This window comes from Juglans regia, chromosome 1 (genome assembly GCF_001411555.2).
Source record: "Juglans regia cultivar Chandler chromosome 1, Walnut 2.0, whole genome shotgun sequence".
NCBI classification, from domain to species: domain Eukaryota; kingdom Viridiplantae; phylum Streptophyta; class Magnoliopsida; order Fagales; family Juglandaceae; genus Juglans; species Juglans regia.
In genome coordinates this window covers 22,866,491-22,879,081 of record NC_049901.1, presented here as the reverse complement: position 1 = coordinate 22,879,081, position 12,591 = coordinate 22,866,491, and the positions used below count along the sequence as shown (strand labels likewise).

Below are 12,591 nucleotides of genomic sequence, written 5' to 3'. Positions count from 1 at the left end.
CTCATGTTTTACTTCTCAACTTTCAAAACTTTATGTTCCTAAGACAGTTCATGATGTTTTATCTGATCCGAGATGGAGAACAGCTATGAAAAATGAAAAATGGAATGGATGCCCTTCACCATAACGGGACATGGGATCTTGTTTCACCACCACCTGGCAAACAACACTTATTGGCTGTAAATGGGTATATACAATCAAATTCCATTCTGATGGTTCTGTTGAAAGTGTGAAAGTCCGCTTGGTTGCTTAGGGTTACATTCAAACATATGACATTGATTACGAGGAGACCTTCTCCCCAGTTGCCAAAATCTCTTTTGTTCGGGTGTTGATCTCTCTTGCTGCTAATTTAGATTGACCTTTATTTCAACTAGATGTTAAAAATGCATTTCTACATGGCGACTTGCATTAAGAAGTTTATATGGAGCAATCACCTGGATTTGTTGCTCAGGGGGAGTATCAAGGTACTAGATGCAAGTTAAAAAAGGCATTATATTACTTATAAAAAAAAAAAACATTATATGGTTTGAAACAATCTCCTCGAGTATGATTTGGGAGGTTTTATGATGCTATTTTGGTATTTGGTCTTCATAGATGCCAAACAGACCAGGTATTTCACCTACATAGTGATGCATGTCACATTTTGTTAGTTGTATATGTGGATGACATTGTAATTACTGGGAGTGATTGCTGGAATTGCTAGTAGGGGTGTAAAAAAAAATCTAGTCTGGTTTTGGACCGGTCTTGTCTGGAACTGGTTTCCGTAATGGGAAAACCAGCCGGAACCGGTCCGGTTCCAATTCTAGGATTTTAGGCCTGGACCAGATTGGACCGATTCCATTTAATGTATTTTAAATTATTTTTTTAAATATTATATATAATATTTTTTATATTATATATAATTTTTATATATAATAATATAAATTATAATTATATATAAGATAATATTATTATAATTTTTAAAATAAAAGTTTAATCTTAAAAATAAAAATTTAATTGATCATATGCTTTAAACATAAAATATATATATTAATAACATTTTATCATAAATTAATTTAAAAATAAACTGAAATTGTAAAACAATAAACTGAAATCGATAAATCACATCAATATTTTTTTCATCACTTAAAATCAGTTTAAAATTGAAAAACAAATCCTATATTATACCAAAGTTGTAAATAAAATCACTAAAATATTATTTACCTAAAAAGAAAGAAAATCACTCAAATATCATTACCAAATTTTTATGGCCTAATAAATTCTCAATATATTCTTTTTTATAAGTACATAATACATTAGTAAATTAGTAATACTAATATACATTACTACATTAGTATATAATGTATATTAATTACAATTTACATTTTATGGCCTAATACTAATAGTCTAATCAAGGTTCACAAGAGTGGAAGCTATGGTGGGTGGGAGATACGGCCTTGAAGGAGGCTTATCCCATAATTTTCAGTATTGCAAGGGAGAAGGAAGCTATGGTAGCTGATTTGCGGGTAATTAATCAAGGTTCACAAGAGTGGAATATTAGCCTTACTCGGGATGCTAATGATTGGGAAGTGACTTGTTTGGTGGAGTTTCTGAACTTGCTGTACAGCACTCCTATTGCGGCCACAACTGAGGATTTGTTGGAATGGAGACCTTCTAGGAAAGGGAAGTTTTCGGTACGCTCTTTCTATGATTCTATTACTATGCAACAAAGGCATAATTTTCCATGGAAGATCATATGGAGGAGTAAAGCACCAACCAAGGCAGCATTCTTTGTTTGGACAGCAGCTCTAGGAAAGATTATGACCATAGATAATCTTAGACGTCGTGGCCTTATCATCACGAACTGGTGCTGTTTGTGCAGAAATAGTGGTGAAACGACAGACCATCTACTCTTACATTGTGATTTTACTCGAGATATATGGAGTTATTTCTTCAGCAAAATGGGAATAGCTTGGGTAATGTCGGGTAGGGTGGTGGAACTGTTAGCAAGCTGGAGAGGGATCACTGGAACACCACAGATCAAGGCTGTGTGGAAGATGACTCCCATTTGTATGTTTTGGTGTATTTGGTGTGAAAGAAACGAGAGGCTTTTTGAGGATAATGAGCGCTCCATGGAAGAGTTTAGGAATTTTTTTTGGAAGACTTTATTTTTGTGGGCCATTGCTCTTTTAGATGGCCTCAGCTTCCATGATTTCCTTGTAACTATTTCTAGTTCTTAAATAGGTGTATTCACATGTATACTTCCAGTGTACCTGGGCTATGCCTACTTTCTTTATCAATGAAATAATTTATTACTTATCAAAAAAAATACTAATAGTCTAATACTATATTACTATTAGTAATATACTTTAAGTCTATATATAAATTAGTATATAAATCACTATACTAAATAATTACATATGAAATAATGATATAGTAATACTAATACTATTAGTAATTTAGTATTAGTATACTAATACTATCACTATTATAATAAATTAAACTCACTATAACAAATACTAATATATTGTTATTCTAATACTAATAGTCTAATAAAGATTATAGTTATAGTTATACTATTATAGTTATACTAAATCACTATAACTAATACTAATATATAGCTATACTAATAGTCTAATATTAATACTATTATATAGTCTAATATATTATATAACTATAATGAATATTCTAATATTAATAGTCTAATATAGACTATAGTTATACTAATATAGTTATACTAAATCACTATAACTAATACTAATACATAGCTATACTAATAGTCTAATATTAATACTATTATATAATATATTAGACTATTGTATATTACCACTACAGTATTAGACTATTAGTAATAATTTTGATAAATACATTATTGTATTAGGAAACGGCGTCGTTTCCCCTCCAGTATCCCAAATTCCCAATTGAAAAAACCCTAAGTCTAAGACCCACCCCTCTCTTCCTCACTCTCTCACTCTGCCTCGCAGCCTCTTTGCTCTCTCACGCGGCCATGGCCCATGCCGTTGCACTGTGCACATCTCGCCGTCGACCCCTCAGCCTCAGTCCCCAACCTCTCGTCATCGGCCCCTCAGAAACACAGACCCGCTCTCTCGCCGTTGCACCTCCCCTCACGGCCTCACCTCTCGAGCCATTCCCATCGCACACACAGCCCCTCTCTCAACGCTGCGCTACCCCTTCTGTCTCTCACCGTCTCACTCTCACGCAGCCGGCAGCCCCTCTCTCACGTCTCTGTCTTCAATGGTAATTTTTCACACATTTTTTTTCATTTCACTTATTTAAGTTATTTGAAATTACTTTGAAATCTGGTATGAATTATATGAACAAGCTTTGGAACAATCTCGGATGTGTATATCTCATACCATAATCAGACTTTATATATAGCTAGTGATCTGTAATATGTGTATATGTATGTGTTAGTTGTTTTTCATGAACTTGGATGCAACTTTTTATAAATGTTTGTGTTAATCCGATGTAGTTTGCATGGTAGCCCTTCAAATTTTCAGATTGCAGGCTGCCTATATTTAGTTATAGAGGTAAGTTGCATGTGTATAGGAATGGGGGTGAATCTGTGGACCATCTTCTACTTCACTGTGAAGTAGCTCGAGGGTTATGGAACGAGGTTTTTAGAAGACTAGACTTGGGTTGGGTAATGCCTGAGTCAGTAATGGCGGTTTTGGCTAGCTGGACAGATCTAAGAGGAAATCGGCATATCAAGGCTGTCTGGAAGTTGATTCCTATTTGCATCATGTGGAGTTTATGGCAGGAGCGTAATGAACGGACGTTCGAGGAAAAAGAGAGATCGATGGAGGAAGTCATTGCTTTCTTTTTTAGAACCCTTTGTACTTGGGCCTCTTCCGTTAATTTTAATGGACAAGATTTCCATGATTTCCTTGTATCTAATGTCCCTACATAGTTAGGGCACTCTTTATACTACACATGGCTTTGCCTATTCTTTTATTAATACAATTTGATTACTTATAAAAAAAAAGTTATAGAGGTAAGTTATTTTGCTATAACTCTTTTTACAACCCTGTTCCAAATGGAGGGTAGTTATGTAATTTAAATAAATTTGAATTTTAATGTTTTTAATGAAATGAAAGTATCACATGAAGTTGTAAAATAATTATATGAATATTATTCTTATCACTTATAATATGTTAGTAGCAATGCACAACATTTTCAGGTTGCTAGGAATTAATTTCTACGAGTTCTAAGGTTCAAGTTGCAAATGTTAAACCATAAACATCTACGTACAGTGCAGATTACTACATAACACTCATTCCATTCCCTCCATCCATTTCCATACACAACATAGGCCCTCAACAAGTCTTGGTCTTCAAACCAATTCATAGAGAGGATCTAGCTAACATGTTTTATTGCATAGACTTGGGGGCTCTGACAACTTGGGGGGTGGGGGGTGAGTTTTTTGACTTGGGGGCTCTGACCCTGCATGCACAAGTTAGCTAGGGCCAGGCAAAGAGCCATTTCCCAGGTTGGGTATTCCCCTAACAATTAAAACCTCCAGCTTGCTTATATATATATATATATTTATATGTATATGTATGTATGTATGTTTAGACAACATGATATATAAGATTTGACTTTTTGTACTGATCATGCATTTATATTGCAATTCTTTTCTTGTCATTTATATTGCAATCTTCTTGAGTTCTTTTAAACATCAGTCTTCTGAGTTTTTTGTACCGATCAGATTTTGGAATAAAAGTATAAAACAGATTCTTTTAAAGCAATTTTTTTTTAAACAGATTTTTTTTTACAAATTTGCATTTATTAAAACCAGAAAACCAGACCAAACCGGACCGGGACCGGTAAAATCGGAAGTACCGGTTTAGGAGGGTAACTAGTGCGTAATCAATTTTTGAAAATGCAAAACCAGTACATACCAGTTTGGTCCTAAATTATGTCCAAAACTGGATCGGACCAAACCCGTTACACTCCTAATTGCTAGGCTAAAATAGTTTTTACATGATTAGTTTCAGACAAGACTTGGGCAAGTTTAGATATTTCCTTGGAATTGAAGTCAGTAGATCTAAAAAGGGTATCAACCTATCTTAGAGGAAATATATACTAAAGCTTCTGGAAGAAACTGGCATATTGGGTGCACGACCTATTGACACTCCTATGGACCCAAATCGTAAACTTTTGAAAGAGGAAGGGGAGTTGTTTGGAGATCCAGGTAGGTATCAAAGACTTGTTGGAAAATTGAATTATTTCACTATCACTAGACCAGACATCTGTTATGCATTGAGTGTACTGAGTCAATTTTTACAAACGCACAGGGTCTCACATTGGGATGTTGTAATTCATATTCTTCGTTATCTTAAGCGAGCTCCGGGCCTTGGATTGTTGTATCGACCAAATGGACATATTAGGATTGAAGCTTTTTCAGATGTTGATTTGGCAGGATCTCCTTCAGATAGAAGATCTACTACTGGATATTGTACCTTTGTGGGAGGTAACTTGGTTACATGGAAGAGAAAGAAACAAGCAATAGTAGCTTGGTCTAGTGCAGAAGCTGAATATAGGGCAATGGTTCACACTACTAGTGAGCTAACATGGTTGCAACACTTCCTCCAAGAAATTGGGTTTCCAGCTCTTGTTCCTCTTTAGCTATTTTGTGATAATTAAGCTGCAGTGCATATTGCCTCTAATCCTATGTTTCATGAGAGGACTAAACACATACTAAGTCATTGTGTTGTAGTTGGTTAAAGCTTATTTGTTTCAAGTTGGGTTTATATGATATATATACTCCAGCTTGAGGGGGAGTGTTAGAGGACATGGTTGTAATTAGTGTAACTTGTGAGGGTATAATTGTCAATTGTATGTAGTATATATATTATGGTACATCAATGAATAAAGTAAGAGATTCTCTCCATGGGCTTCTGCAGGAACTATCAGTTTGCTCCATTGTGGAAGATGATCTCATCTTGCTTATTATTGTGTCTATGGAGAGAGAAATTAGTGCAACTTTGATGATTGGAAAAAATAGGTGTCAGAGCTCAAAGTCTTTCGTTCTTAATACCCTTTACTTCACTAAAATGATGTTGTCTTTCTATTTTTACTTCCATAGAATTTCTAGCTCTTTTTCCTTTTGCTTGTTAGGTTGATCTCTTATATGCTTTTTGTGTACTGAGATAACACCCTTTTTCATCGTTAGTAAAATCCTATCTTACTCTAAAAAACAATATGGATGAGCTCCAGGAGTGTTGTTGCAAGTCTAGAGAATTAGTGCCAAGAGTGGCTGTGTTCTTTTTTCAATTATTGGTTGCTGAATTTTGGGTGGACAGTTTCCATGTATTGCTTCACTTCAGTTAGGTCCTGCATAATATCTTTGTTTTCCCATTAATGCCAGATGTTAGGTCCTGTGTATTATCTTTGTTTTCCTCTTGTAAAGGGTTTGCCTCCTCGAGCCTCTCTATGCATTAGTCATATATCAAACAGCAAAAACAAATATTCAAGATTAGACTTGATTTAGCCGCATGTTTTGAGTCTCCAGGTCAGCATCCTTGATATCTATGTTCTGTATCTAAGTAGTCTTGAAGGTTTTTGTAATCGTGCTGGTCACATCCTATGGCTACTTTATTATGTGAAAAGGCAAATTCCAGAGAGAGTGTTTCTACGTATCAACTGCATGTGAGGGCTAGCCTTTCAGTCCAGTAAAGTAGACATTTAAGATATGTTTGGCAAGTAGGATGAGACAAAATTCTCATCTCATCTCATCTCATTATTACAATTTTTTCAAATTCCCACACAAAATATAATAAACAATTCAACTTTTTCAAATCCCAAAACAATAATAATATTAAAAAATAATATTTTAAACTTTCATCTAAAACCAAAAATTCTCATCTCACTATCCAAACCTATCCTAATGATTATAATTTTTGCAGCTTGTGGAGCTCCTAAAATCATGTGAGTATAGAACATTAGCTATTGGGGACGGTGGGAACGATGTGAGGATGATACAACAAGCTGATATTGGTGTTGGCATTAGTGGGAGAGAAGGACTGCAGGCAGCGAGGGCAGCTGATTATAGTATTGGGAGTAAGTTAATATATACATGTCTATTCACGTCTGCTTTTGACGTGCATTCATATCTGGATGAAAAAGTTGTTCTAGAGAGAGTTTTTAGGTATTTATTTGTGTTACATGTGATTTTTGTCTCTGTGAGTGTGAGTCATAGTAGAACTTTGAAAAACTTGAGTTTTTTATTTGTAGCATACAAATTTCTTTCAACACACTTTAGGTTTTATATTTCTGTAGGGAATGCAAAATGTTAGTTTCCTTTCTTATTAATTTTGCATTATGAACATCCTTGATCCTACATTTGTATCGTGATTCTAAATTTTTGACGTATTAAATGGCTTTAAAATGAGTTCTCCATGGCTCTTCTTATTGTTGATGCCTGTCTGATGTTGAAAAACCACATACTTGAGCAGCATTAGAGAAAAATATTCCCTTCTTATTGTAATTGCAAAAAAAAAAAAAAAAAAAAGTCCCACCCCCCAGAACTATATGTTAATTGAGCTTCAAACATATAAACTATTACCGAATGTTAACATTCTGACAGGCAGTGATAACATCACTGTTCCAAATCAAGCAACTTAGTATCAGTTTGCAAGAGGTCACGAATTAATAACAGATTCTCAAATAATACGTCAAACTTCTCAAAGTGGATTGTAATCAACCATGCATGCTAATCTAAGAATTTGATGAAGATCGTGTACATCAAATCTTCTCGGGCAGGCATCTTTCTTGCTTGTGTTGTGTTGATGAATTTCATTTCATTTCCTGTCAAAACCTAACCTAAAGATACCATGAATAGAAGATCCATTGAGCCAAAATATTTCATATTCTTACCCAAATAATGCAGCACCTTTTGCACAATGTATTCTTGTTATCACTGAGATATTTTATCACCTTCAAATGTGATTCTTTTGTATTGGAAGTAAATCTTGCAAGCTTATTGGGGGGTTGGCTGCATGGACCCTTTGGCTCATCTATAGCCATTTCTCTAGCTACCATATCTTTTTTGGGAATGTATGAAGGATGAATTTAGAATTACACTACGAAAATGTTGTTAGTATGTTGGCTTAACTTCTTTGACCTCAGTTGATCATTTCAAGTTGAATAACCGTCTTTTTATGTAATGTACACGTTGATTGATGTTAGATCTTTTGTAATCGTATTACAATTATTTTGAAATGGTTTTATTGTCAACTTATATTATCGTAGATAGTTTGTGTAATAATTTTCTATCCTATATGGGAGTTTCATAAATTGAAACATACAACTGCTTCTCTTGGTTTGTCAGAGTTCAGGTTTCTGAAAAGGTTGATACTAGTCCATGGACGGTACTCATATAATCGTACAGCGTTTCTGTCCCAGTATTCCTTTTATAAATCCCTACTACTATGTTTCATCCAAATCTTGTAAGTTTCCACATGCATTGGACCTTTTATAAATTTTCATTTTTTTTTTCTGATGCACTGACGATTGTGAAACTTTCAGTTTCTCTTTTATCTCAGGTGTCTCTGGAACCAGTCTTTTCAATTCTTTCAGCTTGATGGCTTATAATGTTTTCTACACTAGTATTCCTGTTCTAGTTAGTGTCCTTGACAAAGATCTTAGTGAGGAAACTGTGATGCAGCATCCACAAATTTTATTTTACTGCCAAGCGGGGAGGTTTGGCTTCATGGAGCTATCCTTATTTGTTTTTGTCCCGTGTTTTGTATTTTTAACTGTTCTATTGGATAGAATTTGAACTTTGGCCAGATGGAAATTATGCTTCCTGTTGGTCAATAGTCATTGAACTCACTCAGCACCGTTTTCTAAACAGGCTTCTAAATCCTAGCACATTTGCTGGATGGTTTGGGCGATCTCTCTTCCATGTGAGTTGTGTTTGGTAGCTTTTTTTTTTTTCCTTTTACTGTTGTTGAACCCCTGGTTTTTCAGTTTACTTCGAGTATATTTTCTTTCCCTTTTGGTGTTTGTCTTGTTAATTTCTTGTCTGCTAAAGTTGGGCCCCACTGGTTTCTTTGCTCAATGTAATGATGCTTGGAAATAAGAACCAAATTCTCTCTCCTTCTCCTGTTTTTGGTGCTTCTCCTGTATACCTCATATATACAAAGAATTTGCACAGCCTCTTGGCATTATTATTTATATATTCATTTCTCATCTAAAAAATATAGTTCAGATCATTTCATTTCATCATGTCTGTAAGATATTTATTCCTATTATCAAACCTAACTTGATAATACCTGTTACTTTTACCTATTCATGCTGGCTATGATTTTTTTTTTTCAAATGTGCTATGTCCTGCAGGCAATTGTTGTGTTTGTAATCAGCATAAATGCATATGCCTATGAAAAAAGCGAAATGGAAGAGGTTTCAATGGTGGCACTCTCTGGATGTATTTGGTTGCAGGCCTTTGTTGTGACATGGGAAACCAAGTAAGCTTCAATCTCATTGGTCTTGGTTGCAAATGCCAATGTCAATTTAGTCCTCTGAACTAAAAAAATGGCCTTATCTATTGGCATTAGTAGTCTTTTTTGAGAAATTGTTCTGTTGTAAAACGGTTTCTAGAAATTGTTTTTCTATTATTATTTATTTATTTTTGGCATAATCCAGTTTTTGGTGCCACTGAAATCTGCTAGTTAATGGAAATGCTTTTGTGGCCAATGGAAAATTATCATTGTCTCTCTTCTCTCTCTTGGGTCTTTCTAGCCCCCACCCCTTCATCTCTCTCCTCTCGCAAAATCCTCTGTACCTTCTCTAATCCACCACCACCTCCCTTCTCTTCCCCATCCTCCATACACAAATGGGCTGCTGCAGCCACTCCAACCCACCTTTTCCATCAATCCCCAACCTTACTGCCAGCCAATATCACCAGGAAACAGCTCAACTCAATTGCTTCTAACCAAATGCCGTTACACATCCTAGTCACAAAAGCCTTTTATTGTCGATTCAGACTTGCCCAGGATAGATCGGTTCTATTTGACCTCGACCAAACCTGCACTATTTTAAAATCAACTCTTGCAGAATCCGGCAAGTCTCTTCAAAACTTTCTTGTTCTCTTGTCTGGTCTCCTAGATCAATACTTCCCTCATGTCTCTCCCATCCCCTCCACTGCCACTTGCCCTGTCTTTTGATGTTTTTTTTAATGTTTTTTTTTTTTTGTATTTACAAAAATTAGAAAACCATTTTAGGTTGATTCTCAATGTTCTGACCAAACAAGGGAAAAGAAAACTGTGATGGCGTTTCCTCAATCACAGAAAAATGTCCACCCTTTTATACTGAAACAGTTAGTATTGCTCATTATACTATGCCCCAGAAGCTTTGCTAAAAAATGTTGATTGTTATTTGTCTTCTCTAAGTGCTTGAACTCGTTTTGGGTGCATGCAGCTCTTTTACAATACTGCAACACATTGCCATATGGGGGAATTTGGCCGCCTTCTATATTATCAACTTGATCTTGAGTGCCCTTCCATCATCGGGGATGCATACCATCATGTTTCGGTTGTGTAGACAACCATCTTATTGGACAACTGTGTTCGTAAGTTTCTTTTCAAGTTTATATTTGTTTCATTTGCTTTTTTTTTTTGTTGGGGATCTGGGAGGGGGGGAGTGAGTTGAAGTTGGGTGAAAGTGATATCTCCAGGGAGTAAATACATCTTGCATGTACTCATGGTACAAGGACAACCCCTGGATTTTCGTTTGTTTTTCTTTTCTTTTCTTATCAGAAATAAGGTTTATATTGTAGCTGTATTTGTTTTGGGCAAATGATGACTGCATCTTTTACCGTGATTTGGCTACCCCTTGTATGGTCGCCTAAGAGATGAACCTTCCATTCACTCTCTTGTTTGACTAGCAAGGCATTGTGTTTTTCAAACCTGAACATATGCTCTTTAGATTCATTGATTTACCACCCATGTTAATCAAAGGACTAGATGGCTTTCAATAACAATTTCAGACAAAAATAAAAAGAAAAAAGAACACAGGCACACAGGCCAGGCCACCCTCTCTGCGATGATGCAGTGACACAGGGTTGGTAACCTGAAAAGCCAGCCTAAGAGAGGCACATCGCAGGAGAGGTGCCAAGACAGATTTTAGTACTGCAAATTTCTGTTGATGATGCCTCAATTGTATTGCAGCTCATGGTGGCAGCTGGGATGGGTCCAATTCTGGCTCTCAAGTACTTCCGATATACATACAGACCAAGTAAAATCAATATACTTCAGCAGGCTGAACGTATGGGTGGGCCCATTTTGTCTATCGCAAGCATTGAACCACAACCAAGATCTTTAGAAAAAGATGTTTCTTCTTTGTCTATAACTCAACCCAAGAATAGGAATCCAGTTTATGAACCTCTTCTATCTGATTCGCCAAATACTAGAAGGTCTCTTGGATCAGGAAAACCGTTCGATTTGTTTCAGTCGCAGTCCAGATTGTCTCCAAGCTACTCAAGCAATTGTAAAGACAATTGAATTAGACAAGTGATCTAACAGCTTGAACCAAATGGTTTGTAGGTGCCACAGATTTTATAGCTCATTTTTTGTCATAAACGAGCAGTATCTGTAGCTCGTGTAGGTGACTAGAAATCCTTATTCATCCAACTTGCAGAAAGAACAGTGCATAGATAATGTTAAATTTTCTGGAATAAATGAATGACAGTGGTCATCGCAATGTTTTGGATACAGTTTCTGCCTTATGTAACTTGATGAGAAAATAAATCAGAAGAGTCTGGTAAGAAGAATTAAGCATGCTGAGTGTATTTTTGGTACTGAGATTGGCTGTATGAGAAATGTTCTAATTCCTAACGTGCTAGATTTATCATATAAACTAGTTTGGTTTAGTGACAAGTTCATGCATCTTTTCTTGGCACTCATGAATTCTTACTATAAAAAAAAAATTGATTGAAATTGGAATGTATTATAGTCTCAGTAATCTTTTGGAGCTTAGTGAGAATCAAACCACCATTTTTCTTATGGAAGCTTCTTTTGGCTCTACCAGTACCAGTACCAGTACCAGTACCAGATCTGCATGAGATGGTTGACATCACTGCCATATTAGAGCCCAACAGTGTTCTCTTCTATTATTTTCCTTTTAAAGTGCAACCTACAGTGATCTGACACACATGAATCATGATCTTTTACAACTGTTTTCCCAACCAAATTTTTAAGGATGCTCCATCCATGATCCATCTACTTCATGAAACCAGGATCTTCTCCAAGATCTGGGCATTATTGGTTGTACCTTTCTTTTTAACTCAAATAGTTTTGGCAGTAAAGCTCTCAGTCAAAGCTATAAAAAAAATTCACTGTATATGTTGGTTGCCCTTTCAAAGGTGACTTATGATTCACCACAACTTGGGAGCACATTTTTTGCGTTGAGTTTGAAAGAATAATGATAGGGTTACCACTCTATTATTATTTATTTACTATTCTTTTTGTATTTAATTTTTGTATTTAATTTTTAATTTTACTTAATGATTAAGGAATTGAGTATTAATAAAGTTATATTTTTTTTTAATTTTTTCTAGGTGATTAAGGATGTTAAAAAATACTTAAAAATGAT

At 35.4% G+C, this 12,591-nt stretch overlaps 1 protein-coding gene across 4 annotated transcripts in view; it reads left to right on the top strand.

Annotated features, from left to right (window-relative positions):
* Window positions 1–11,777, top strand: part of LOC108986636 (phospholipid-transporting ATPase 2-like) — a 60,996-nt gene extending 49,219 nt beyond the window's left edge. For 3 of the 4 annotated variants that reach the window (XM_018959317.2, XM_018959320.2, XM_018959319.2), the window contains 7 exons: window positions 6,906–7,059; window positions 8,330–8,447; window positions 8,527–8,700; window positions 8,855–8,906; window positions 9,340–9,467; window positions 10,420–10,570; window positions 11,169–11,777. In XM_018959317.2, the coding sequence (XP_018814862.1) occupies window positions 6,906–7,059; window positions 8,330–8,447; window positions 8,527–8,700; window positions 8,855–8,906; window positions 9,340–9,467; window positions 10,420–10,570; window positions 11,169–11,501 (1,110 nt within the window). In that variant the 3' untranslated portion in view covers window positions 11,502–11,777. Of the gene's footprint in view, window positions 1–6,905; window positions 7,060–8,329; window positions 8,448–8,526; window positions 8,701–8,854; window positions 8,907–9,339; window positions 9,468–10,419; window positions 10,571–11,168 lie in introns of those variants that run through there. The other variant, XM_035687475.1, reaches the window with a different exon arrangement.
* The last annotated feature ends 814 nt before the right edge of the window (window positions 11,778–12,591 follow it).